A 26,325-nucleotide genomic window follows, 5' to 3' on the forward strand; every position below is an offset into this window, starting at 1 on the left:
AAATCTCAAAGAAAAATTCAGCCTGTGTGGAGGTACTTTGCTTTACAGAGTCTCTGGTGGTTTGTGGTTGGTGACACTTAAACAGAAGCAGAAGGGGTAAAAGTATCCTACACATACCACCTCAGCATTTTGGGATGACCAGCAACATCTTTCTTTTTACGTAACTGCCTCCTGATGAGGCCTGCACTGGAAAAAATGGTTACTCACCTTCTCGTAACTGTTGTTCTTCAAGATGTGTTGCTCATGTCCATTCCAATCAGGTGTGTGAATGCGCATGTGCACGGTAGCCGGAAGATTATTCCCTAGCAGCATTCGTCGGGTCGGCCTGGGCACCCGCTGGAGTCGTGCCTTCATGGTGCTCAGTATACAGCCCTGCCAACCTGCCACCCCTTCAGTTCCTTCTTGCTGGCAACTCCGACAGAGGAGTAGGAAGGTGGGTCTTGGAATGGACATGAATAATACATCTTGAAGGACAACAGTTACAAGAAGGTGAGTAACAGCTTTTTCTTCTTCAAGTGCTTGTTCATGTCAATTCCAGACAGGTAACTCACAAGCCTAAGTTCAGGAGGTGAAGTCGGAGTCTTCCACTGATTGGAGCACTGCTGGTCCAAAGGCCACATCATCTGTGGCCTGCTGGTTAATCGCGCAGTGCGTGGTGAAAGTGTGGATGGAGGACCACGTCGCTGCTCTGCAGATTTCCTGAGTGGGGACCTGCGCCAGGAATACTGCTGATGAAGCCTGCACCCTGGTAGAGTGCACAGTGATTGGGGGTGTGGTAACCCCAATCAGGTTGTAGCACTCATGAATGCAGGACATGATCCATGACAAAATGTGTTGTGATGACACAGGCAGACTTTTCATTCTGTCCGTCACTGCCATGAATAACTGCATCGATTTTCTGAATGGCTTCATTGTCTCAATGTAAAAGGCTAGCGGCCTGTGGACATCCAGTGAGTGAAGTCTCTGCCCCCCGCCAGTGGAGTGCAGCTTAGGGTAGAATACCAGGAGAAAGATGTCCTGGTTGATGTGAAACTGTGACAAAACCTTTGGAAGGAAAGCAGGAGGCCTGAGCTGAACCTTGTCCTTATAGAACATGGTGTAGGGAGGGTCTGATGTTAGGGCCTTGAGCTCAGACACCCTCCTTGGCCACCTTGTAAGAGAGGTAGAGCAGGGAGCATGTCGCCAGTGGTCCAAAGGGTGGTCCCATGAGCCTAGAGAGGACCAGGTTGAGGTCCTAGGAGGGGACAGGCTGACAGACGTGAGGGTACAGTCTGTCAAGTCCTTTTAGAAATCGGATGACCACAGGGTTAGCAAACACCGGGCAGCCCGCTTGCAGGTGTATTGAATGTTCCACACAGAAGTCCCACAGCACCACTTTCAACTCTCTGATGTTGATGTGGAGAGCCAGGTTTGCGTGAAATCAGAGACCTTGGGGCTTACAGTCTCCCAGATGAGCTCCCCAGCCCAAGTCTGATGCGTCCGTCACTAGCGAGAGAGATGGCTGTGGACTGATGAAGGGGACCCCTGAGCACACCTCCTGAGGGTCGAGCCAACACAGGAGGGAGTTGAGTACCGGGCAAGAAAAGGTCCCAATCCTGTCCAAGCTGTCCCAGGCTGGGTGATACACTGATGCAGCCACGACTGAAGGGGTCAAGCCTGAGTCTGGCATGCTGCACCATGTAGGTACAGGCAGCCATGTGACCGAGAAGCTTCAGGCAGTTCCTTGCTATGGTGGCGGGAAACTGTCTGATGCCTCGAATGATTTCTGTCAGGGCCTGAAATCTTGCTTCCGGTAGGTATTACGTGGCTTGGGTTGAGTCCACAGTACTGCCTCTATAGACTCTATCCTCTGGACAGGGGATAGAGTTGATTTTGCTTTGGTTAGAAGGAGACCCAGGTTGTTGAAGGTGACTCTGATGATCTGACTTGAGCTTCCACTTGGGTCCTTGAGTGGCCCTTGATCAGCCAGTCATCGAGATACGGAAACGCCTGTACTTAGAGCCTGCGCAGGAACGCGGCGATGACTGCCATGCACTTGGTGAAGACTCGAGGTGCTGCTGACAGGCTAAACAGAAGGACTGTGAATTGGTAGTGGGTATTGCTTGCCACAAACCTGAGGTACTTTCTGTGGGGCTGAGTAATTGCAATATGAAAATACGCATCCTTCAAGTTGAGGGCGGCATACCAGTCTGCTGGATCCAGCGAGGGGAGGCCAAAGAGACCATGCAAAACTTGAGTTTCTTAACGAACTTGAGTTCTTGCAAGTCCAAGATGGGCCTGAGGCCACCTTTGGCTTTCAGTATTAGGACATACCGAGAATAGAAGCCCTTGCCCTTCTGCTCCTTAGGAATCTCTTCCACTGCCCCAGTGATAGGAGTGAGTGAACCTCCTGTATAAGGAGTTGTTCATGAGGGGTCCCAGAAGAGGAAGCGGGGTGGAAGGGTGGGAGGGCACAGAATTGGATGGAGTCTGAAGTAATACGGGACTATGCACGGTAGAAAGGGGATAGTTGGGACGAAAAGGTAAGGCGGGGTGGATCCAGATCTCGCTCTGGTGCGCTGTCGTCAACTGCACCATCAAAAGGCCAGTTTGCCCCCTGAAGGTGGCTTGGATTGTTCCGAGACCTGGCCAGAGGGTTGACGCGGCCTTCTCCTGCAGCTCCGATTTCTCCTTTTGGAGTCATCTTGGCGGTTCTGATAACCGAACCATTGAGGAGGCTGCGGACGGAAGTGTCTCCGCTGCGTTAAAGGCATATAGAGACCCACGGACCTGAGAACTGGAGTCTTGAAGGCTGTTTAGCCTTTTGTCACTTTTTGTCTCGTAGGGGAGGCCAGAAACCTGGAGCCATGAGCCCCTTCTCCTAGTTGCTCCTGTGGTCATAACCCTGGTGGCCACATCTGCTTCGTCAAGTGCCACCTGAAGGGACACCCTTGAGATGGTGTCGTGGCTCTCAGCGTAGGGACTGCACACACTGAAGCAGGCACCGCTGGTGCCGAAAGTGCCATCGGTGCTGATGTCATTCTCAATGTCAGAATTGCCATTAGCACCAGAATTGCTGTCGGTGCTGAGTCGACGACGATGCTGGAGTCCCTGCTGGTGCCGGGCCCCCTGGAGGCATCAAGATGATAGTGCAGGGTGATAATAGGCCTACCCCCAACTCTGCCAGTGCTGGTTGGGGGGGGTGGGGGGGTGGGGAACAAGGCCGAGGCCACTGACATCGCCCTGGAATGAGACTCTTGGCTGCAACCTTGGCTTTGATGAAAAGCCCAGGGAGTCCAAAAGTCTACTGCACTGGGGGCTGCCATTGGCCAGGCCACTGTGCCAGGTAAGGATGCCAGTCCCGAGTTGACATGGACCGTCTGCTCCTACTCCTCTGGGACCGAGAGGAGCCCGACCCCGACCCCAACTCTGAGGTATCTGAAAACGATGCCCATGGGGGAGCGGTACTTCTAGGGACTGTGCTTTCATGCCAAGGGCTCGGGAATAGGCGTGGTTGCTGGGTCTGCTCCGGTGCCGGGGATGGCGTACCAGGGTCAGAGATCAGCTGGCCATCATAGCGGGCTTTCCTCTTGAAGGAGCCCTGTCCCATTTGGGAGGAGAGAACGGTGCCATGAGGTGAAGCAGTTCTTGGGCTGCTTCAAACGCCTCTGGTGTCAAAGGGAGGTGCAGCTCACGGCTCGACCCCAGCGAGTGAGGAGGGTCTAGACTCAACAGCCCTTCTACGTGGGCAGGAGTCAACACGAGCGTCACCGGTGGAGCAGCACTCGTGTGGCCTGACTCAGGTCTAACAATAGCAGGCTCCTTAGGCCTAGAAGGGGGAGAGCAACCCCTCTCCAGCCTCTTCATCTTTTGCAGCACCGGTGATTACGAGCGGTGCCTGCATGGGGCATGTGAGCCACAGTGGAGCAGGGACGGTGCTGTGAGTCCTTATCCTTACCTGGCACCAGTGCCTGTGCTGACCATGCCGGAGCACTCCGCACCGAGGAGGAGGTACTCGGTGCAGGATCCATTGACCCCAGGTCAGACTGGGGGCAGAGTGCTGCCTCCATCAACAGGACCTTCAGGCACTGCTCTCTATCTTTTAAAGTCCTGGACCAAAAGGTCTTACAAATGACACAACAATCCTTCTGATGGCCCTCTGCTAAACACTTTAGACACGAGGTGTGAGGATCACTTCTGGGCATACTCTTGCCACAGGCTTCGCAGGCTTTGAAGCTTGGAGACCCCGGCATGTCCCAGCATCAGGAGAGTGTAGGAGTGGATTCCCCCTCCTCCCCTCAAAGGAAACTTATGTAACCCTAACGAACTATTAACGAACAATGAAAAACTAATAGAGAACAATGTAAGAAACTGCTAAATACGCTTGTCAAGATAACAGCACGGGGAAGTTCCGGCTAACCATCACTGGTGGTAAGAAGGAACGGAGGGAGCAGCAGGTCGGCGGGGCTTTATCATGAGCGCCATGAAGGTGTAACTTCAGAGGGCGCCCAGGCCAACCCGACAGATGCTGCTAGGGAAACATCTTCCAGCTACTGTGCACGTGCGCACACCTGATTGGAACTGACATGGACACGCACTCGAAGAATGAACGAGCACTAGAAGAAGAATCAGAATTTCCTGTAGCCACTCTGTTCTAACTCCCTCAGAGTGAGCGATGGTGGAGTTGTAGTACAAGCGTAATGGACCCAACACAGTAGGCTCAAATCAGACTGCATTCACTGCATATTCTGCCCTTTCTGAACTTAAAAGATGTCTGTGATTCATAATTCAAGGACTGTGTTAAGATGATGGGAGGTAAGCAAGAAAATGTGTCTGGAAATTAATGGTGTATCAGAACTTAAGCCTAATTGGTGGATAAAATAACGTGGAATAGGCTGTTCCACCCACCATTCCCTCTGTGGGTCCTAAAAGAACAGACAGAGGGAAAAGAGGAAGAACAGACGGAGGCTACTGGGGCGAGCTTTGCCATCATGGCTGCCACCCACACTGGGACCCTAGGCCTTCATCATTCTGATTCTGAGAGATCACCTGAACCAGACCAGACCAGAGAGGGATCCAGATGACATTGCCAACCCCTACCAGGTTCAGCTGAATATCAAACATCCCTGAGATGAAACAAGATCAAACTTTAGCAGCAGCAGCACTAGCTATAGCCCATCTCAACTACCTTCTTCTCTTCTAACCCAGAGCTGTTATTACCATCTTTGATACCATCTAAGAGACTGTCAAGCAAGAAGGGGTTTCCTTCTAAAACTCTCAAGCTAAGTGAAAGAGAACCAGGGATGTTGTTAAAATGAAAGCCTTAACTAATACTTCACATTTCAATGCTTTAACTGTTCTTCCTTCTTTTCTTTATCTTTGATAAAAGGATAAAAGGATTTTTAATCGTGTGTATGCCATGGTACTAAGCAGGCTGAGTTCTCTGTATACAAAACCCAGCCCTTATTTAACACTGTTTAATATTGGAGAGTGACTGGGTTATGTTAACACTTTGGGTCATATATTTCATTCAAATAAATACAACAGTGCTTCTGCTGTGCCTAGCTATTATTTGAGGCAAAGGTGTAACTAAGAAGAGAACATCATAGGTTGAAATATTTTAATAAAAAAGTGATTTTGACTGCATCAGTTTTTGGGTTTCCAACTTGAGATATTTTGAGGGAGTCAGACATTCAGAGGTCAGGTGCTCAGCAATTTCTGAAAATCAGGTCCTCTAAAGTGTCCAGTTGGGCACTAAAAAATTGAGGCATGCACAATGACTAGTCACTTTTGAAAACCTTGGCCAGAATGACTAGAATTTGGTGCCCAAAAATTCGGAATTCTGAAATTGGCTCTGCTGCTTGCCAGTTATATTGAAGCGAGGAGGAACCCAGTACAAAAATGAGGCTATTAAAACTGATGTAGGGGAGTCAGGAGTGAGAAAGCTTAAGTTACCTTGGTATTGTTTTTATGTTCCTCCTGACAGCCATTTTGGATAGCTCCTTCCTCTATACTGACATCACTGTTGGGAGCAAATGTAACACTACATGAAGGACACGTCTGCAAGAAGACAAAAAATTGAAAACAGAAATATTCAGATATCATCAGAACATTATGTATTTCACAACAGACTCATTTTCACTGCCACAAGTAGACTCTCAAAACTGTCCATATTCCAAGATTCCCTTTCAATAAGAATTGCATGACAGGATGTCCAACCATACTGCAACTTTAGCTGGATACTGCGGAAGGCCACAAAATGCTATTGTGAATAACTGCTGTGTGGTTAAGTGAAAACTAAACAGCAGAACTGAAAACAGTGAGCAGAAAGGGGAATGCCAGTGAACAATCCCAGATGTTCTTCTTACTTAAGAGTTTTATGGGTAATATTTACCTGAAATACTGAGTATAATAGGTTATTATGCACTGTATTTAATCCCTGTGAATTAATTTATAATGTATGGTTGTAGCATATTTATACAAATGAGACATGCCATGCACATTCAGAACCAGATTCTCCAATGTGGTGTAGCTACTTTGTGCTAGTACATCCTGCTTCTGGAGAAAGCCCTACCACCTCATGCAATGATACAAACGGACACTGCCACCTACCCGGGCTGCTAGTACAAAGGCCAAGGCTGGGATAACCTAAAACCATAACAATCCTTGGTTGTAGTTTCAGCTCGTTAGGGCTGTTATTGTAGCCAGCATAAGTAAAAGCAACCCTCAGGCTGCTCTAATCTATGTTGGGGAACCGACTGCACACAACAGCCCTGGGATTGGGAGAGTTCAACGGTAAACTTTGCACTCCACTCACCCCCATCTCAATCCATGTTGTGTGGAGTCTGGCTCCATCCAAAGAACTGCCCCAAAGCTGTCACAAAGGATATTAAAAATCCTGTTTTGGTTGGTGTAGAAGTCATAGTCCACAATTTAAAACTCTGTATATACTGTACAGTATTGTATGTCATCTTCACACTAAAATAAAGTTAAATATGTATTAATATGTCACCTATAAGTTAGTGCAAGTGGCTCTCTACTCAGTGGCCTTTTCTTAAAGGACTCCTTGCCTCTAATGTGGACTCTGGATCAGCAGCATGACAGGGGACTTGCAGGTGGAATACAGATAATAAACAGGATACTCTCCAATGGAACATATTAGAAATATTGTGTTGGACTGCATTTTTGCCATCTGTGCTGTGAATTACATGCCAAATAACTGTTAGTGCAATGTTAAGACTATACAGTTTAAAAAATCACAAAAATAAGAAAATATAAAAGTCAAGGCTTCAACAGGAAAGCAACTGGATTATGCTGAAATCCTGTATAAACAGGGATACTGATTAGTCACCATTCCCTCCATTCCCTCTCCCCCGCTTCCTCAAGGCCTCCCTCCTCTCTCTGGCTTCATCCTCCCACTCAGTATTGAAACAATAATTAAAAATAGAATAAGAGCATCTGGAAAATCATGAGCTCTAAACAGCTCAGTTTCTGCAAAGGAAAATCATGTTTCACTAATGTATCACATTTTTTGAACAGGTCAATAAAATAGCAGATAAATGAGAAACAATTGACATAATTCATTTAAACTTTCAAAAGAATTTAGAAAAGGTCCCACACAAGAGGCTACTAAAGAAACAATGCAGTCATGAGGTGAAAGGCAAAATACTGTCCTGGACCAAAAAGAGACAGGAAACAAATGGTCGATTTTCATCATTGCAAAAGGTTATCAATGGGGTGCCTCCCCCCATTGTTTCACACTAGGTCCAGTGTTGTTTAATATATTTAACAACAGTATGGAAAAGGGAGTGACCAGTGAGGCAGAAACATTTGCAGATGACACAAAGTTATTTAGGTTAGTAAAGTCCAGAAAAGACTGTGAGGAACTTCAGAGAGACCTAACCAAACTAGGTGAATGGATAACAGGATGACAGATTCAGATCAATGTTGATAAATGCAAAGCAATACACATTTGTATGATAAAATTCTGAACTACACTTACACCTTCCAGGGTTCTAAATAACTGTATCTGCATAGGTAAAGGATCTGGGCATCATTATGAACAGCTCACGGCCTTAATGTAGTGCTGGGCAGCCCGCGGGCCGCATAAGCCCATCAGGGTAATCTGATTGCGGGCCGCGAGACATTTTGCTGACGTTGACCGTCCGCAGGCACGGCCCCCCGCAGCCCTCACTGGCCGATAACAGCAAACTGCGGCCACTGGGAGCTGTGAGGGGCCGTGCCTGCGGACGGTCAAAGTCACCAAAATGTCTCGCGGCCCGCAATCAGATTACCCTGATGGCCGCAGGTTTCCCACCACTACCTTAATGTGTAGATTTGAAAAAAAAAAAAAAAAAAAGGATTGTTTACCTCAAGAGAGGAGATAAATGAGGGGAGGGAGAACATGATAAAAGGATACAAAATAATGAAAAGTAGAGAGGAGATATGAGATTAGAAGTCTTATCTATCCCAACACAAGACTAAGGGGGCATTCAACAAAACTTAAAAGCAGATAATTCAAAACTGATGAAAGGAAATACTTTTTCACACAATATGCAATATTAAAGGCACAACATCAAACTATCCTGATGACAAGGAAAGATAGGAAGAATTGTAAGAAGCCAATATAGCTCCGTCAGGAGATGGAAATAAAAAAGGATGCCCACAAAAAGTGGAAATATGATAAATTGCTAAGGAGGAGTACAAAAGAATTGCACAAGTAGGTAGGAACAAAATCAGAGATGCTAAGGCACAAAATGAGTTACTCCTAGCAAGGGACAAAAAAAGGCAATAAGATGATGTTCTATAAATACATTGTTCAGAGTAACAGCCGTGTTAGTCTGTATTCGCAAAAAGAAAAGGAGTACTTGTGGCACCTTATAGGCTAACCAATTCATTTGAGCATAAGCTTTCGTGAGCTACAGCTGAAGTGATGAAGTGAGCTGTAGCTCACGAAAGCTTATGCTCAAATAAATTGGTTAGTCTCTAAGATGCCACAAGTACTCCTTTTCTTTTTATAAATACATTAAGAGCAGGAAAAAGATGAAGGAAAGCGTAGGTCCTCTATTTAGCTGGGAAAGAGAGCTAATTAGTTATGATATCAAGAAGGCTGAGGTGTTTAATTCTTATTTTTGCTTCAGAATACTCAACCCAATTAATATTAATAAAGGGGAAGGAAAACAAGCCAAAATAGGGAAAGAACATGTTAAAGAATATTTAGGCAAGTTAACTGTATTCAAGTCAGCAAGTTCTGATGAAATGCACCCCAGGTACTTAAGTTAAGTACTTAAGAAACAATCTCGGAATCATTAGTGATTATCTTTGAGAACTCATGAAGGATGAGTGAGGTCCCAGAGGACAGGAGAAAGGCAAACATAGTACCTATCTTTAAAAAAAGAAAACAACAAGGAATAGATCATTCATTTTGGTTACTGGCCTTGCAGATAGGTGGAAGCTGTAGACATGACATATCTTGATTTTAGTAAGGCTTTTGACACAGGCCCACATGATATTCTCATAAGCAAATCAGGGAAATGTGATCTAGATGAAATTACTATAAGATGGGTGCAAAACTGGTTGAGACACCATACTCAAAGAGCTATTATCAATGCTTCACTATCAAATTGAGTGGACATACATAGCAGAATCCGAAAAGGGTCAGTCCATGGACTAGTACTATTCAATATTTTAATTAATGACTTGGATAATGTAGTGGAGAGTAGGTTTATAAAATTTGTGGATGATACCAAGTGGGAGAGGTTGCAAGCACTTTTGAATTCTAATTCTAGCCACCAAACTTGACAAATTGCAGAAGTGGTCTGAAATCAACAAGTTTAAATTCAATAAAGACAAGAGCAAAGTACCACACTTAGGGGGGAAAATAAATCAAACGCACAAGTACAAAATTGAGAATAACTGTCTAGGTGGTAGTACTGCTGAAAAAGACCTCAGTATTATAGTGGATCACAAAGAGAATACAAGCCAACAGTGTGATCCAATTGCAAAAAAAACCCTAGTATCATTCTAGGGTTTACTAACAGGAACTTTGTACGTAAGACATGGGAGGTAATCGTCCTGTTCTACTAAGCACTGGTAAGGCCTCAGTTGAAGTACTCTATCAAGTTCTGGGTATTCATACTTTAACAAACATAACGATAAATTGGAGAGCGTCCAGAGGAGAGCAACAAAAACAATAAAAGGTTTAGAAAATTTGATCTATGAGGAAAGGTTAAAAAACCGGAGCATGTTTAGTCTTGAAGACAGTGGGGAGACCTGATAACACTCTTTAAATATGTTAAGGGCCTTAAAAAAAGAGAACAATTACTTTTTCTTCATGTCCATTGAAGATAGGACAAAAAATAATTGACTTAATCTGAAGCAAGGGAAATTTAGATTAGATATTAAGAAAAACTTTCTAACAATAAGGATAGTTACACACTCGCATAGGCTTCCAAGGGAGGTTATGGAATCCCTGTCATTTCAGGTTTTTAAGAACACTACATACAAACACCTGTCAGGGATGGCTTAGGTATACATTGTCCTGCCTCAGTGCTCTCTCAAGGTCCTTTCTCAAGGTCTCAAGGTCTCTCTCTCTCAAGGTCCTTTCTCAAGGTCTCTCAAGGTCCTTTCCAGCCCCATATTTCTACAATTCTTTGCAATTAGACTATGGAATTCATTGCCACAGGATGCCATTGAGGTCATAAATTTAACAAGGTTCCAGGAAGGATTGGATATTTATATGGTGTGACAAAGTTCCTCCTCTGCCTTGGTGGGTCCCGCTCTTATTGGCAGATTTGCTCGCCTCAGAGGTTCACGGCAGCCCGCAGTTTGGCCACTTTCGTGGCTCAAATCTGCTGTTCACTTACTTAGCCTCATCACTGGCCAGCATGGGGAAAAGGAAGAAGAACAATTCCCCGCAGTCTCTGCTGATCCACCTAGTGGATCGGGGAACAGGCCAGAGACCTTCCCCTCTGGTGGAACCCACAGTCCAGTTCAGCTCCTACGGTATCAAATAGGGAGTTGGGGGGATGGAGGAAACCCGGACCCGCCCTCTACTCCGGGTTCCAGCCCAGGGCCCTGTGGATTGCAGCTGTCTACAGTGGCTCCTGTAACAGCTGCGTGACAGCTACAACTCCCTGGGCTATTTCCCCATGGCCTCCTCCCAACACCTGCTTTATTTTCACCACAGGACCTTCCTCCTGATGTCTGATAATGCTTGTACCTCTCGGTCTTCCAGTAGTACGCCTTCTCACTCTCAGCTTCTTGCGCCTCTTGCTCCCAGCTCCTTGCATGCACACCACAAACTGGAGTGAGCTCCTTTTTAAAACCCAAGTGCCCTGATTAGCCTGCCTTAATTGATTCTAGCAGCTTCCTGACTGGCTGCAGGTGTTCTAATCAGCCTGTCTTAATTGTTTCCAGAAAGTTCCTGATTGTTATGGTCTATGTTTAACTATCATGAATGTCTTTACATCACTTTCATTGATGCAATGCAAAAAGGCTTTGAAAAGTGATTATTACGAACCGATCAACAAGCCCTGTGCACTCCCAGATTATTAGACAATATCTTTATCCATTGCGAAAGTTAGTTAACACTGAGATTCAAATAACTATTATTCCACGTTTAATCTCGCTAATAAGCCACTGAGATCACCACAAATGGCTGGTTCCTGGGGTTAGATCATAAGAGAAAATCTCAAAAGGGAAGCACAAACCTTTTGAAAACAGACAGCAGTTTATTTGAACTGCCCCTATGTGGGCAAGTCAGCATCATCAACTTCATTAATAACTGTAAACACTTATAAATACTTAGTGAGTGTGTGTCCTGGACATTCTGAATAGTAGATTAATGAACTTTCAATTAATACCAGTGCAAGTAAAACCACATCCTAATTTTGTGTTAAAGAAGTGATACTAATATATTTTACAGTAGTTTATGATTTCTAATCATAGTAAAATATGAAACTTAACAAAATACAGTATAAAAAACTTGGTACCAAAATAAGTAAGCAGATTACAATGTTTTATACAAAAGAGTCATCTGCTTGACTCAGTAATTGCTATGTAGAGCCCTGCATGGATACAAAATGTGTATCTGCATCCAATCTGCAATCCATATAAATGGTCCAAGGATATCTGCAGATTTGCAGGGCTCTAGCAATATACAGTAAATTTAGTTAAATTTTTCTGCATCTTTCTTTCACCATCCTAACTCTGTACAAGTCTCACTTCCTGACAGAACTGGAATTATAACACTATACTGTAACTAGCTGCACTGTGAGGTTTTGCATTTGAACTACAGCGTATTTATTATTGAGGGGAGGCGAGTAAGATGCTATTGAAATGTTGTAACAACTTACATACTGCAAGGTATCTTTTCCCATTCTCAGGTGAAACTGAGAAGAGCCTTCCAGCCCCGCTGCCAGAGAAGCAAAGAGACTTGCGTTCTCAGCCCCCATGCCTTACTCCCAGCTCCAGTGGGCCGGGGCATTCTGCTTCTCAGGCTCCTACATCTGGGGAGGTAGATGGGAAGGCAGAGAGGCCAGGGATCTCAGTTTGGCAGCCTTCTGAGAAAATTTGTGTCAATTTCACTTAAAAGTGAAAGTGAAAAGGCATTTTTAGTCAGAAAATCATTCTGAAGAAAATTTTTCTACCAGCTCGTCCCATACGGCCCATGTTGCCCACTTTGCATTTAAAATAGTAAGAGTTGGATTGATTTACAAATTACATTGCCAGGCCCTGAAAGACTATAAACACACATGGGAGAGAAGCCATCTCCCTGCTAAAATCAAATCATGTTTGCAGCAGTAGCAAGTAATTAAATTGTAGTTTATTTTACTATAAAGCCTACTCTGACTTGCTTGGCAAATTAAGCAATCACTTACTTTTCTGGTAAAAATAACTGACTGAACCACCTGACTGTATCTCCAGTCACGAAAAACCTCTGATGAGAGCACTAACAGACAACACATTCAAAGCTACAACTCAGGCACACTCAGTAGTGCACTCTCCATGATTTCATTCTCCTCCCTGTTAAGGCTTTACTTCTGTGCCAAAGTCAGCCAGGCCCAAATTCGTCCCCTCAGTTTGGTGGCTCAGTTCTATTGCTCCGCTTAGTCCCTTCTTCCCCACCCCCCCCACTCTGCTCTCATTGGCAGTTCAGTTCTTTTGCTCTTAGTTCTTTCTCCTCCTCTCATGCCTGAAACAGCTCCATTTTTTGAACCTCTCTCATTAGTCTCCTCTAGATTCTGTCCCTTCCAGCTGTTAGCACAAAACTGCTGAGACGGATAACACTCAGTGGTCCCTCTGTCTCACTGTCATTGTATGGCAGACAGAAAACCTAATACTTGCTCTGTTTTATTGTCCTTGGTTTTTAGTCAATATGATTTTCCTAGCCTGGCTGCTACAACTTAGACTGAGATACAGTAGGAGACAAAAACTTTACAAAAGTTTACAAAAAGGAGACAAAAACTGGCTAGGCAGACTATATGAGAGAGAGAGAGAGAGAGAGAGAATAACAAAGTTAGAATGGCCATACTGGGTCAGACCAATGGGCCATCTAGCTCATATCCTGTCTTCCAACAGTAGCCAGTGCCAGATGCTTTAGAGAGAATGAACAGAACAGAGCAATTACTGAGTGATCCTTTCCTTGCCATCCAGTCCCAGGTTCTAGCAGTCAGAAGTTAATGGACAACCTCGTGCATGGGGTTACATCGCTGACCATCTTGGGCCATTAATGGACCTATCCTCCATTAACTTATCTAATTCTTTTTTAAACCCAGTTATAGTTTTGTCCTTCAAAACATCCTCTGGCAACAAGTTCCGAAGGTCAACTGTGTGTTGTGTGAAGAAGTATTTCTTTTTGTGTCTTTTAAAGCTGCTGCCTATTAATTTCATTGAGTGATCCCTGCTTCTAGTATTATGTGAATGGGTATATAAATAATATATAGAAAGAGGGGTTTTATGTCACCAAAAGACTTGGGATAAACCAAACTGTACACAGGTTTGGAAGAGAAATATGCTAAACTCATCTCTGCACTGCCTTAATCCTGGGGCTTCTGTGTGAAGGCGTGGTCTCCTAGGTGTAGGTGAGGATAGCCTGAGGGCTGCTCTAAATTTTGCAGGCAGCTAGGCCACCTGAGGGGCCAGAGCTATAACCAGGAATACAGATGATATAGAGGTGCCTCAGCTATGCCCTCCTTGCTCTGGTGACACCACCCCCCTTTACAGTAGCAGCTAAATGGGGGGTGGCATAAAGGCTTTTCTGTCAACTCTACTCCACCGGAGAATGCATTTTGCATTGAGGAGCTGCTCTCAGGGCTAGATACATTGGTTTTATGACAGGTTTCAGAGTAGCAGCCGTGTTAGTCTGTATTCGCAAAAAGAAAAGGAGTATTTGTGGCACCTCAGAGACTAACAAATTTATGGTTTTATGTATGACTGCAATCTGCTGGCAGTGCAGCCCAAGTGGCCATATCACTCTGGAAGATCTGGTCATTAATGGTCTAACTCCATCAGCTGGCTAGAAGGAACCACAGCTGGCTAGGAGGAACCACAACACAAGTGAAAGGAGAGAATAATAATTTGTTCTCTATCAGTTTAGTTTTGAGATGAAAGAATACAGAGTAACAATAAACAGAATTTCCACATTTCCCAGGCTACCTTTTCTTTCTTCTTAAGAATGTTTGTCATTTTCAATACTCAGAAATTAATCCATACAAACTACTGCCCTTAGCTCTAGATAATTTGAACTGAGTTTTTAAAGCAAGCAGCTAAGTAAAATATAATGTCATAGCCTACCAGAGCACATTTATCTATTTTACAGCAACTGACACTGAGAGCAATTCACGCAGGCCAACACTGCAATCATTGGCTGCACAGGGAGTATTGTCTTCCCTGGATTTCCTGATGTCTATTGCATATTCATGAGCAGAATGCTAGATTACTAGATTGCACATAATTTGAAGGCTCTTGTGGGAGAGAGAGAGAGAAAGAGGAAGAAACAGGAGAGGGAGCCAGTGTCAGCTAAGAAAGGAGAGAATTTGAGGGTGTCAAGTCTGAAGCATGAGTAGTGGTATTCCGATCCCACAACAGAGAACAGAAAAGTAGTAGCCCAGGAGTTAGAAATGAGCTAATGGAGTGTGCCAAAGTACCTATAGCAAGCACAGATATATTTTCTTTTAACATTCAGTTGAGACTGTTGAAAGAGGAATTTGTTAATTTGTCTATTCTGAACTACAGATATTTTAAAAATTATTTGTTCAGCAGCAATCTGAAAATTAACCACGTTACTTCAAGGCTGATTTGTCAAGTGCTTAGATAAATCTCTTTGCATTTTTTTTTCTTTACTCATAGGCCAAACTGATGTTTTGAATAAAAAATAAACAAAGCACGTAAGCAAGCAAGCAACAGAAGGTCTCTGTGATGGGGTGTGCATCTCACACAGGATTAAAAGGGGTTAAATTAACTGCCCAGGCTACACATGGAGTAGTAGCCAGGGAGCAGGGAGTTGATTAAAGGAGGCTCAGCTGGGTAGGAATAGGCTGGGCCTATAAAGCCCAGGGGCTGAGACCTGACAGGGCTTTGGGGAAAGGGCAGTGACTCCCTGGGAAGGAGGAGTGTTTGGGGGCTGCATGGAGATAGTTTGAAGTCTCTCCCTGGGAAGAGGGAATGGGTTTGAAGCTGGTACTCCCAGAGAAAGGGGGGCGGTGGGGGAACCAGGAGGAGTAGAAAGCAATTCTCAAAGGATCAGTGAGGGTTAAGAGGGCAGAGCCCAGAACTACAGAGCTGAGGTTCCCTGTACTGGAACCCAATGTAGCGAATGAGCCTGGGTTCCTCTACTGGTCACTGGGGAAGTGGCACCATAAGGGCAGCAAAGGAGAAGACTGCTTGGGACTGTCTGCATAGAAGGACTCTGGGTAACCCCAGAAGGGGAAAATATGGAGGCTGAGTCATGAAGAGGAGGCAGCAGTTCCTGGAGTGAGATGGGTCCACAGGGTGAGAGGAAGACAGGAAAGGCACCACCTGAAGAGGGTGCATCAACTGGCAGAGCTAATCCCCAGGAAGGCCAGCAAGAGGCACCATTGTAGTAAGTGAACCCCATCACTGCCTCTCTTATGCCTATGCCCATACTTGTTTCATACCTCTAGGGTTCTAACCATACTTTGCCTGAATTAAAAAAACAAAACAAATAACCCCAACAACAACAACAACAAAAACCAACAACCCTAACCTTGGGTTTCTCTGAGTGTTTGAGAGTCTTTGCCAAGTCACCAATATTCTCAGCTGATGATGCTCCCTGTATCTTGGTTCCATCTCCTGCCTCCAGACCAGGAACCAATGTCTGTGAACAGCTGCAATGGGACTCCTTCACTTTCTGACCAGATATCAGGTAAGTCTTCAAACCTATGGAAAAATTACACAATTAAAAAGTCACTTATGGAAGCAATTCTTAGTTTTTCATTTTTTGATTTCTTAGATATACAATATGGATAATAGATTTCCAGACCTGATGAATATCAAGACTCAGTGATACAGTAGAAATAACTATCATTTGTACCCAAACCTCAAAAGTTTGGATAATATCAGCTTTAAGGTATTGGGAGTTACCAGGGGTGAAAGTGAGCCGGTACTGGCCGGTACGGCGTACCAGTAAGAACCGCAGTGGCCCATACCCAGCCACCGTCCCATACCCAGCGCTTTAATGTCCCTGCCCCTTTTGCCTCCCCTGTCAGCGGCCCTGCTGGTAGGGTCCATACCGGCAGGGCTGCCGACATGGGGTGGGGTGGGGGGGAAGGGGCAGCAACGTTAAAACACTGCCACGGCAAAGGACTGTCCTTAAAGCAGTGCTGCGGCAGCGCTTTAACATCGCTGCTTCTTCCCCCCGTCAGCTGCCCTGCTGGTAGGGTCTGTACCAGCAGGGCTGCCTACAGGGCAGGAAAAAGGGGCAGGGACATTAAAGCACTACTGCGGCAGCACTTTAAGGACCATCCTTTGTTGTGGCAGTGCTTTAACGTTGCCCCATGGGGGGCACAGCAACATTAAAGCGCTGCCGCGGCCAAGGACCCTGCAGCGCTTTAATGTCCCTGCCCATTTTGCTCCCTCCTGGCTGCCGACAGAAGGGTGGGGGGCAAAGGGAGCAGCTGCCCTGGGGTTGGCGATTTAAAAGGAGCAACACAGGAGCTCCGGGCGGTGCAGGCCAGGTGGCCTGGAAGGGCTGGCTGGGGGATGCTGACCCCCGCAGCCCCGCTCCTTCTGCGGGCCACAGCCGCCTCGGCCCCGTACCAGTAAATGTCCTAACTTACTTTCACCCCTGGGAGTTACATTTTTCTATTGTATCTGGAAATACATGATCCTAGGAAATCCTAACAAATTGCAACAACTGTAGAGATGGTTTGAAGGATGCATACTTTATTCTGCTCTCCCTCTTGTACTCATTTATGCAAAGCTATGGCCTATGCATGGGACTAGAAATCAAGAACTTCATCATTCTAATCCAAGCTCTGTAACTGACTCCTTCAATGGGCTTTGGCAAAATATTTATGGCCACCTTTTCATAGATACTGAGGACATATCTACTCTACAATATTAAATTGCTCTAATTTACATCAGCATATAGCCACTGCAGTAATTACATCGCTTGTGCATGTCTACACTTTGCTTCTTGTGTTGGCAGCGTATGTCCTCACTGTCAGTGTGGGGCTTTGTGAGACAGCTTCTGAAAGCCAGTAACAGTTCATGTAAGCAACACACCATCTACACTGACACTGCATCGATCTAACTACATGGACATTGATTCTACACCGCTCGTGGAGGTGGAGTTATTAAGTTGGTGTAACGGGCGTGTTACCTCAGCAGGAGTGAAATTTCAGTGTAGACATTTACAGAATAAAGTTGACCTAAGCTGCCTTGCGTTAACCTAATTCTGTAGTGTTCTTAGGGTCACAGATGGGTGCTTAACTCCCTCCCACATCCAATAGCTACACTGATTTAACTAGGGGTATGTCTACACTGCAAATGAAAGTGTGATTGCAGCATACCTATGCTATCTTAAATCTAACTAGCAAGGCCAAAAACAGCAGTGAAGACATGACATCATGGGCTTCAGTATAGGATGGGGTTTATGCTGCCACATATTCACTAGCCATGCTAACTAGATTAAAGCTAGTGCAGGTATGCCTACTTAAGATGCAATCATACCTCTGATTGCAGTGTAGACATACCCTAATTTATAAGCTGAGAATTGGCAGAGATGCACTGGCAATTGATGTTTTTGCCATTCAAGTGTTGGGTGTTTGGAGATGTATATATTTTTAAAGAATTGTATGTGATACATGCATTTATATAGTTTGTCCAAAAACTATTTTAAAAATAAGCAAGAGAGGCTTAATAGTCTCTCCATTTGGTGTCTAAGAACATAAGAATGGCCATACTGGGTCAGACTAAAGGTCCATCTAGCCCAGTATCCTGTCTTCTGACAGTGGCCAATGCCAGATGCCCCAGAGGGAATGAAAAGAAGAGGTAATCATCAAATGATCCATCCCCTGTCACCCATTTCCAGCTTCTGGCAAACAGAAGCTAGGGACACAATCCCTGCCCATCCTCGCTAACAGCCTATCCTCCATGAACTTATCTAGTTCTTTTTTGAACCCTTCACAACATCCTCTGGCAAACAGTTCCACAGACTGACCGTGCGTTGTGTGGAAAAAATACTTCCTTTTGTTTGTTTTAAACCTTCTGCCTATTAACCAGCACTTCATACATTTCACTACAAAGACTATTTGATATCCATATTCTGTGAGGCCCCGATTGTTTTATCGTACCCTCAGCTACTTAAAAATCCTATGAATTTCTGTAGCCTATCTATGGATTCCGGGGCAGAACTTGTCTCCCCTCCCTCTCCAGTCAGGTGGTTCATCAGCTCACAGACAATTATGCCTTTAGAGGGGGCTCATCTGCATGGCCCCGCACTGTAATGTGTTGTCATTGATTCCCCATAAGTCACTGTGGTTTAACAGTGAGCTCTGACAGTTGCAATAGCTAACCCATAGACTGGAAAGGAAATGGCTAAAGCACATCACCACTCTGGTCTTTGACCTCTGTCTAGCTTGGATGCTTAACACAAGTGAATTAGCTTTAATTCCATTATTGACAGGCATTATGAATGTCTCACTTAATGAGGGAGGGCACTAACCATCCCTGAATACTGAGGGTCACCTTTCTCCTCAAGAAACCATCACTTGACAGTGGAATGCTTGTGCACGATTTCCCAGTTGCAAACATCGCCCGTTCGAAGGGAAGAATGATAGCTATTCAATTCCAGGATCACTTGGGACTGCAATGATATCCTAGGTAAGTTCCAGACTCGACTTGGCCTTTAAACTGTGCTCATGACGACTGTGAATGATCTCCTTCCGGTTTTACATCAGGGTCAGCTAGCCATTTTGGTCATAGTGGACCGCTGAGCAACTTCTAATATGACTGACCACAGGCTATTGCTTCAGCAATTGAGAAACATTACTAGTGCGTCTGGAATTGTCTACCAGTGGTTCTAATTATTCCTAGAAGATAGAAATTAATCTGCAATTGTGCATACTCACTGAGAAATGTGGTGTCACTAAAGGGTCTGTCTTATTTTACTTTTTGGTCAAATAGATAAAGGCTCTTAATGAGATCATTTTCTGAAACCTGAGCTAAAGTATCATTTTGTTGACAAACAGCATTGTATTTCTCTTTCCCTGAGGATCCTGCAACTGTTTCTCTGCTCTGGAAGAATGCTTCAAGAATACTGCCAGCTAGATGCACTGGGGCTGGCTTATTCTCAACCATAGGAAGACAGGAATCTTACTTTTGGATAAAATCTGTCTTATAAGAAGGTTCACTCCCCTTCATGTCCTCACTTGTTGGGCAGATTTTCTTCAGATACAGAGAATTAGGTTAATTTTAGCAATTTTGGACCATGCCTTTCAAATGGAAAATCATGACTCTGATGTGGTAGAGAAGTGTTATGGTTTTTTTTCTTCTATCATGCCATTCAAATCAGTTGCACTTTTATTTATTTCATGACAGTTTTACACTATCAATATATCTGCTTTTGATAATGATTTAATTATTGGTTTCAGAGTAACAGCCGTGTTAGTCTGTATTCGCAAAAAGAAAAGGAGGACTTGTGGCACCTTAGAGACTAACCAATTTATTAGAGCATAAGCTTTCGTGAGCTACAGCTCACTTCTGTAGCTCACGAAAGCTTATGCTCTAATAAATTGATTTAATTATTATAACTCCATGCTTATTTGACTGTGGGGAGGGCTGTTCTGTTACCTGCAAGTTGATAAAAATGTAGGACTTTAAAGTCCTTCTTCAAGCCCTTACCTATGTTTGGCTTGGGCTGGCTACTGTATATCTGACACCAGCTCCTTGAGCCTTGTACTGACGGGAGTGCACTTACATGCAGCTGTTTTAAGGAACCCACCACAATAATCAGTCAGCAATTACACTTTTATTATGGGGGCTTTGCAGCAGGAACTCACTATCCACTGAAATTTGTTTTCTCCCCCATTTTTATAAGTCCCCTTAAAGTTGCTGGGACCATTTATTATCTTTCTGTCCAATGTTTTTCTTTCCCTTTTTAAAAATTTGCTGCCCCCTCTTTGTTTTGTATGTTAAGGCAGTATTTTATTCTGTTTTTATAACATTTGTGGCAAATTGCTGGCACTACTATGATGGGCCTCGCGCTTTCTCTACTTGAGGGGGTGGGGGAGATTCAGGACACTGGTTTTTGCCCCTGAACTGGGATATTAACTGCCCCACTAGTGTCCTAAAGGAGGGGAGTGGAGAGGGAGGGACCCGGGCCCACCCTCTACTCCGGGTCCCAGCCCAGGGGCCCTAGGGATAGCAGTACACCACTAGAACTAGAGGTTCCTTCCCCTGGGCAACTTCCCTCTCCTGCCCTTCAGCTTGTGGGGCTTCCTGCCCTCCCTCTGCACAAACCAGGTGTCCCTTTACCTAGGGTCTTGGTCTTCTTAGCCCACCGCAGCACTTCTCCAAACTCTCCTCTGCTTCCCTCCAAACTGCTCTCTGCTCCAACACCAATCCACTCTGCTTCAACTCCCCCTCTTTTCTGATTGAAGCAGAGGTCTTTTTTATCATGTGACTGGCTTCAGGTGCTTTAATTGGCTTCAGATGCTTTAATTAATGTATAGCAAACTTTCTTTCCCCTACAGGGAACAAGGTTCCCTTCTAACACTATCCTGCTAAAGTGAAGGAAGAAGCAGCTGGAGGAAGGGCAAAGAAAATGGGAAGAACAAGAAGAAGAACACCGCTTAGCACGAGAACTGATGCAAAAACAGTTTGAAGAGGATACGCTCAAACAGAAACAAAAGGAAGAAATCATGACTCTTAAAACAAATGAGCTCTATCAGACAATGCAGAGAGCACAAGAACAGGCACAGAAATTAAAACAGGAACAACGTATTCGAGAGTTGGCTCGAAAAGGACATGACATTTCAAAACTGCAGAAGAATCTTGGTGGTGGTGGTGGCGGCAGCGGTGATAAAATATGTGGCCTTTCAAATGTAAATCATGATCATTGTTCTGATGAAGTGAGCAGTAAGATGCATCAAGATATAAAAACCGTAACCTCTCCTCGGAAAGATACTGCTGTGCAGACAGGTATACATTCCAAAAAAATAATATGATTTAGTAGGGTATCATATTCTATTAGAAAAAAATAGTGGAATAGCTCCTTCATTAGCTCAGGCTATCGGTAGAGGCAAATCTTGTTTATACAGCACTGAGTAAAACTAGAAGTGACTGCTTAGACAGATTAGAGTATCAAGAGTAAATAAAATAGCAGCAATAGGGAAACTAAGGCCTTGTCTACATTAGAGAGTTTTGTCAGTGCAAGTTATGACGACGTACAGCCACTGTTGTATTAAACCACTGATGCATTTCCAAAAAACAAACAAACACACACTCTCCTGCTGCCCTCTGGCCATGCTGTATCACACATTGTATTTGTTTCTGTTCTGTTGTATAGCATTTGAGCTCTTTGACAATATTTTTGTATGTGTGTTATGTAAATAAAATTATCTCCAGTTTGAGTTCCGCATCCAACGAAAAAGTGAAAAGCCTGTACTGAAGTAATTGAAAACTTGTTTGGAAAAGCAGCTTCTCAATGCTCCACAACCTTTAACTACAATGGATTGTGATTCCTCCATCACCATTCCACCCTTCATACTTCCTATAAGTGGCAAACCCTACTAACCAAAAGAAGTTTTTGTAGCATTTGGCACCAAGAAGTATTCTCACATATATGGCTTTGTCCCTTATGTTTTAGTTCTAGGGTCTAAGTTTGTTAAAATAGCTGATTATTGGCCCTAAGAAGGGGAAGCTAACCTATAAAAAAACGGAGTACTTATGGCACCTTAGAGACTAACCAATTTATTTGAGCATAAGCTTTCGTGAGCTACAGCTCACTTCAGCTTATGCTCAAATAAATTGGTTAGTCTCTAAGATGCCACAAGTACTCCTTTTCTTTTTGCGAATACAGACTAACACGGCTGTTACTCTGAAACCTATAAAAAAACACCGCTTATCACCTTCTCTGTCCTCCTAACCCACATCACACACACTAAACATGAAGCATAAACCAAAATGTTTGATTCAATAGACACACTAACACCACCATTCTGCAAATCAAAATTAATGGTACTACTCATATGCTTAAAGTGAAGCATGTGTGTTTGCAGGATTAAGCCTTAAGGAAGCAAATTAGATGGAATTCTTGTAATTGTTTGAAAATTAACAAAAATGTTTAAAAATCTTTAATCATCATAGTACTTTCCTAGTTCACCTTTTCCACATATTTATTTTTATTGTTTTTGTTATTAAATTTCTATTACCCTAGCATAACGATACGTACTTGGCTCTATTTTGCCAGTGATTCCAATTAAAATGCTTAGCAAGAGAGCTTCTGCAGTCAATCTAATTAAAGATTTTTTTACATAAACACTGACAAACAATGCTTGTTCATTTTGTAAAGCTTGTTAGTTATTATTTCTTATGATTGATAAATTGATTAAACTCTCTCAAACCCATTATAAAATGGCATCATTTTCTCCTTTTTTCCCCCAATTCTAGCAAGTAACTACAATTAACATTTTATTTTGTCACACTGAAGAAAAAAAAGGATAGAATATCTAAAATATTCAGACCAAACAACCCACAGCAGGCTTAATCAGTTAAGTACTGTAGCAGTATTAAATTAGTCTGCTACCAATAGGGGGCAAGCCTGCTATTTTATGTATAACACAGCAAGCATTTGGTGCAGTATTTGTATATCTTGCTGCCCAAACACAGCATATATGAATCAGTCCATCACAGTAAAGAAAATTCTATGATATGCTAGCATTATTACATTCATAAAAGAAACCTCAATCATTTTTATTAAAAAATGTCTCCTCTCTAATTTACTCTGTTCATTTCTTCTCTACCAGATGTATTCCAATTCACTGTTTAAAACAGGGATCGGCAACCTTTGGCATGCGGCACACCAGGGTAAGCACCCTGATGGGCCAGGCCGGTTTGTTTACCTGCCGTGTCCGCAGGTTCGGCCAATCGAAGCTCCCACTGGCCACAGTTTGCCACTCCAGGACAACGGGGGCTGTGGGAAGCGGCGTGGGCCAAGGGATGTGCTGGCTGCCACTTCCCGCAGCCCCCATTGGCCTGGAGTGGTGAACCGCGGCCAGTGGGAGCTGGAGTCAGCAGAACCTGGCAGGCCGCGTGCCAAAGGTTGCTGATCCATGGTTTAAAACAATGCCATTTAATGTGGTTTTACAGTGAAAATCTACATTACCAAGCCTTGTCCAGCAGCTTATTTTACTTCTGTATTAAGAAAGGAATATTATTTCATAGAGACCTCTCTGGGATGTCAAATATTTGGAAATCTGTTCATCTCTATATCAGATATTGCACATCTAACTGAAAGAACACCCTGCTCTAATTTACATATTATTTTATCCTCTGAAGAAAGGAGTACCTTCAGCTACTATCTTTGAAATATACAAGGCGTTTCCTTCACTTGTCTTCATAGGGGCTGGAACTAGGGGTGCTGCCGTACACCCTGCTTGAAGTGGTTTCCATCATATACAGGGTTTACAGTTTGGTTCAATGGCTCTCAGAACTCCCGCTATACAAAGTGTTCCATCACCCCTGCTTGTCTTCAAGTTATAAGAGTTTGAAAGTATAGTGAAGAGTAACAGTTTCTCCTGTAGTCCACAAAAGCTTATGCTCAAATAAATTTGTCAGTCTCTAAGGTGCCACAAGTACTGCTGTTCTTTTTGCTGATATAGACTAACACGGCTGCTACTCTGAAGCTTCTCCCCTGTACCCCTTGAAAAATCCATTAATAATGACTGAGACATTTTTGCTGTCAGCTCATAGGTGTGAACATTTCAAGACTAGGTGGCACTTCACTTGTGGAACTAATTCCAAAAGATGACCTGCTGCAGTCTTCAGGGCATGAAATAAACTTGATGATTTGGTCAGACTTTTGATTAAAACAACTTGATCATGAAAGAGCAATTGGGCTGCAGGTGTTTCCTGGTAGCACTAATTATCATGAATTTCAGGCTATTCTTTTTGGGTAATTTACTATCTGATTTTTGTAGGACGTTACTACTTTTGTAAAGAGCCCAGATATTAAATTTAGAAAGAGAGAGAAACTTTAAAGGCTCACAACTGTCTAGCAGTAGCATAATATGCTCACAAGAAAGGGATTACAGTTCAGAATTTCTCGTGATTCTTGGTTCGGAGACTGGGTTGGAGGCACTCTAGGGTTTTGTTTTGGGGATGAAGTTTCTCCACAATCTTTTATTTTTCTTTCAAAACAAAACATCCTAGATCATTTACTGCTACCTCTAAAGAAGTAGTTTTAACCTTTTTTCATTTGCGGACCCCTAAAAAATCTCAAATGGAAGTGCAGACCCCTTCAGAAAATCACTACTCTAAAGTATCCGTATATCATTCCTTCAGTCTGCCAATCATCAAAGAATAACAAACAATTGTTTTATAACCCCAGTTCAGGGAACAAGAAAACTAGAACCCAAATTTTGATTCCCCCATGTAATGAAATATGTTGCCATCAGACCTCTCTGGAGCAGTCTGGAGTTGCTCTTTAAGGTCTCTAATGTACAGACATTTTTGGACATAAATATGAGATGGAAAACAGTGGCAAAAAATTACCTTCAGGACACAACTACTCCTATCATTAATTAATGAAACTATTTGTTTTCCATTGGTATTGAAGGTCTCTCTTTTACCGGCCAATCCAGGTTTATTTAAGTTTTTCTTTTTAAACCTGAATATTTTCAGGTTTTTTCAGTAACAATTACAGATGTTTGTAATGAACAATATTATGCCTGCTATCACTTCTATTAATTTGTGTGTCCTTTGAATTTTGATATTTAAATCTTTCTTACTGTTCCTGCTGTGTCTGAGAAGATTATCAGCTCTGTCTGAGCCTCAAAATCCAATAGCTGCTAAATCTCTTCAAATTTACTTGAAGTGTCCCCCTAGTGTAATGTACCCGTACTCCAAAGAGTACTGGAACTCCTTTCTATCAGACAGATTAGTGGTAATTCAGCAGTACATATTCTTCTGATATTTATTATAATGGACACATATCAATATTTTAGAAAGCTTACTATTCAGGGAAAAAAGATATGAAGTGCCCAATTAGCCAGCCAGTCATCATTTAAATACATTAACTAGTTAAAGAGAAGTGGACATAGAGTATTGGCTTTACAGAAACCATAGTGCCATCAAAAAAGACAGATACTACTTTTTCTAGTGATAAGTGACACTTGCAGGCAATAAACACAAACCCATGAAGAAACACATCCAAAAGAAGCTCTATAAACCCACAGCGCAGAATCTTGCTTGAATCTGCAATGACTAGAAGATGAGAGAGAAGAACTTTTACTTCCTGTAAAATAGTTCTCAGGATGTTTCTGGATTTTTCTGGGACTACACAATTAACCTTCTGATCAACAGGCAGAGACAGAAAACAATGATTACCTTCTTGTAACTGTTCTTTGAGATGTGGTGTTCACATCCATTCCAATCAGATGTGTGCATGCCGTATGTACCATCGTCGGAAAGTTTTCCCTAAGCGGTACCCATCAGGTCAGCTGTGGAGCCCCGTGGAGTGGCGCCTTTATGGAGCTCAATATATGACCCTGCTGACCCAACCCCCTTTAGTTCCTTCTTGCCGGCTCCTCTGACAGAGGGGAAGGAGAATGGCTACTGGAATGGACATGAACAACACTTCTAGAAGACAGGTTTCAGAGT

The 26,325-nt window shown here is 43.5% G+C and overlaps 1 protein-coding gene across 2 annotated transcripts in view; it reads right to left on the minus strand.

Annotated features, from left to right (window-relative positions):
• Positions 1-26,325, minus strand: part of ADCY9 (adenylate cyclase 9) — a 196,374-nt gene that overhangs the window by 69,890 nt on the left and 100,159 nt on the right. For both annotated transcript variants that reach the window (XM_073362784.1, XM_073362783.1), the window contains exons 2-3: positions 16,208-16,380; positions 5,935-6,039 (exon numbers count right to left, since the gene is read on the minus strand). In XM_073362784.1, the coding sequence (XP_073218885.1) occupies positions 5,935-6,039; positions 16,208-16,380 (278 nt within the window). The remainder of the gene's footprint in view (positions 1-5,934; positions 6,040-16,207; positions 16,381-26,325) is intronic.

Source organism: Lepidochelys kempii, chromosome 10 (genome assembly GCF_965140265.1).
Source record: "Lepidochelys kempii isolate rLepKem1 chromosome 10, rLepKem1.hap2, whole genome shotgun sequence".
NCBI classification, from domain to species: Eukaryota; Metazoa; Chordata; order Testudines; family Cheloniidae; genus Lepidochelys; species Lepidochelys kempii.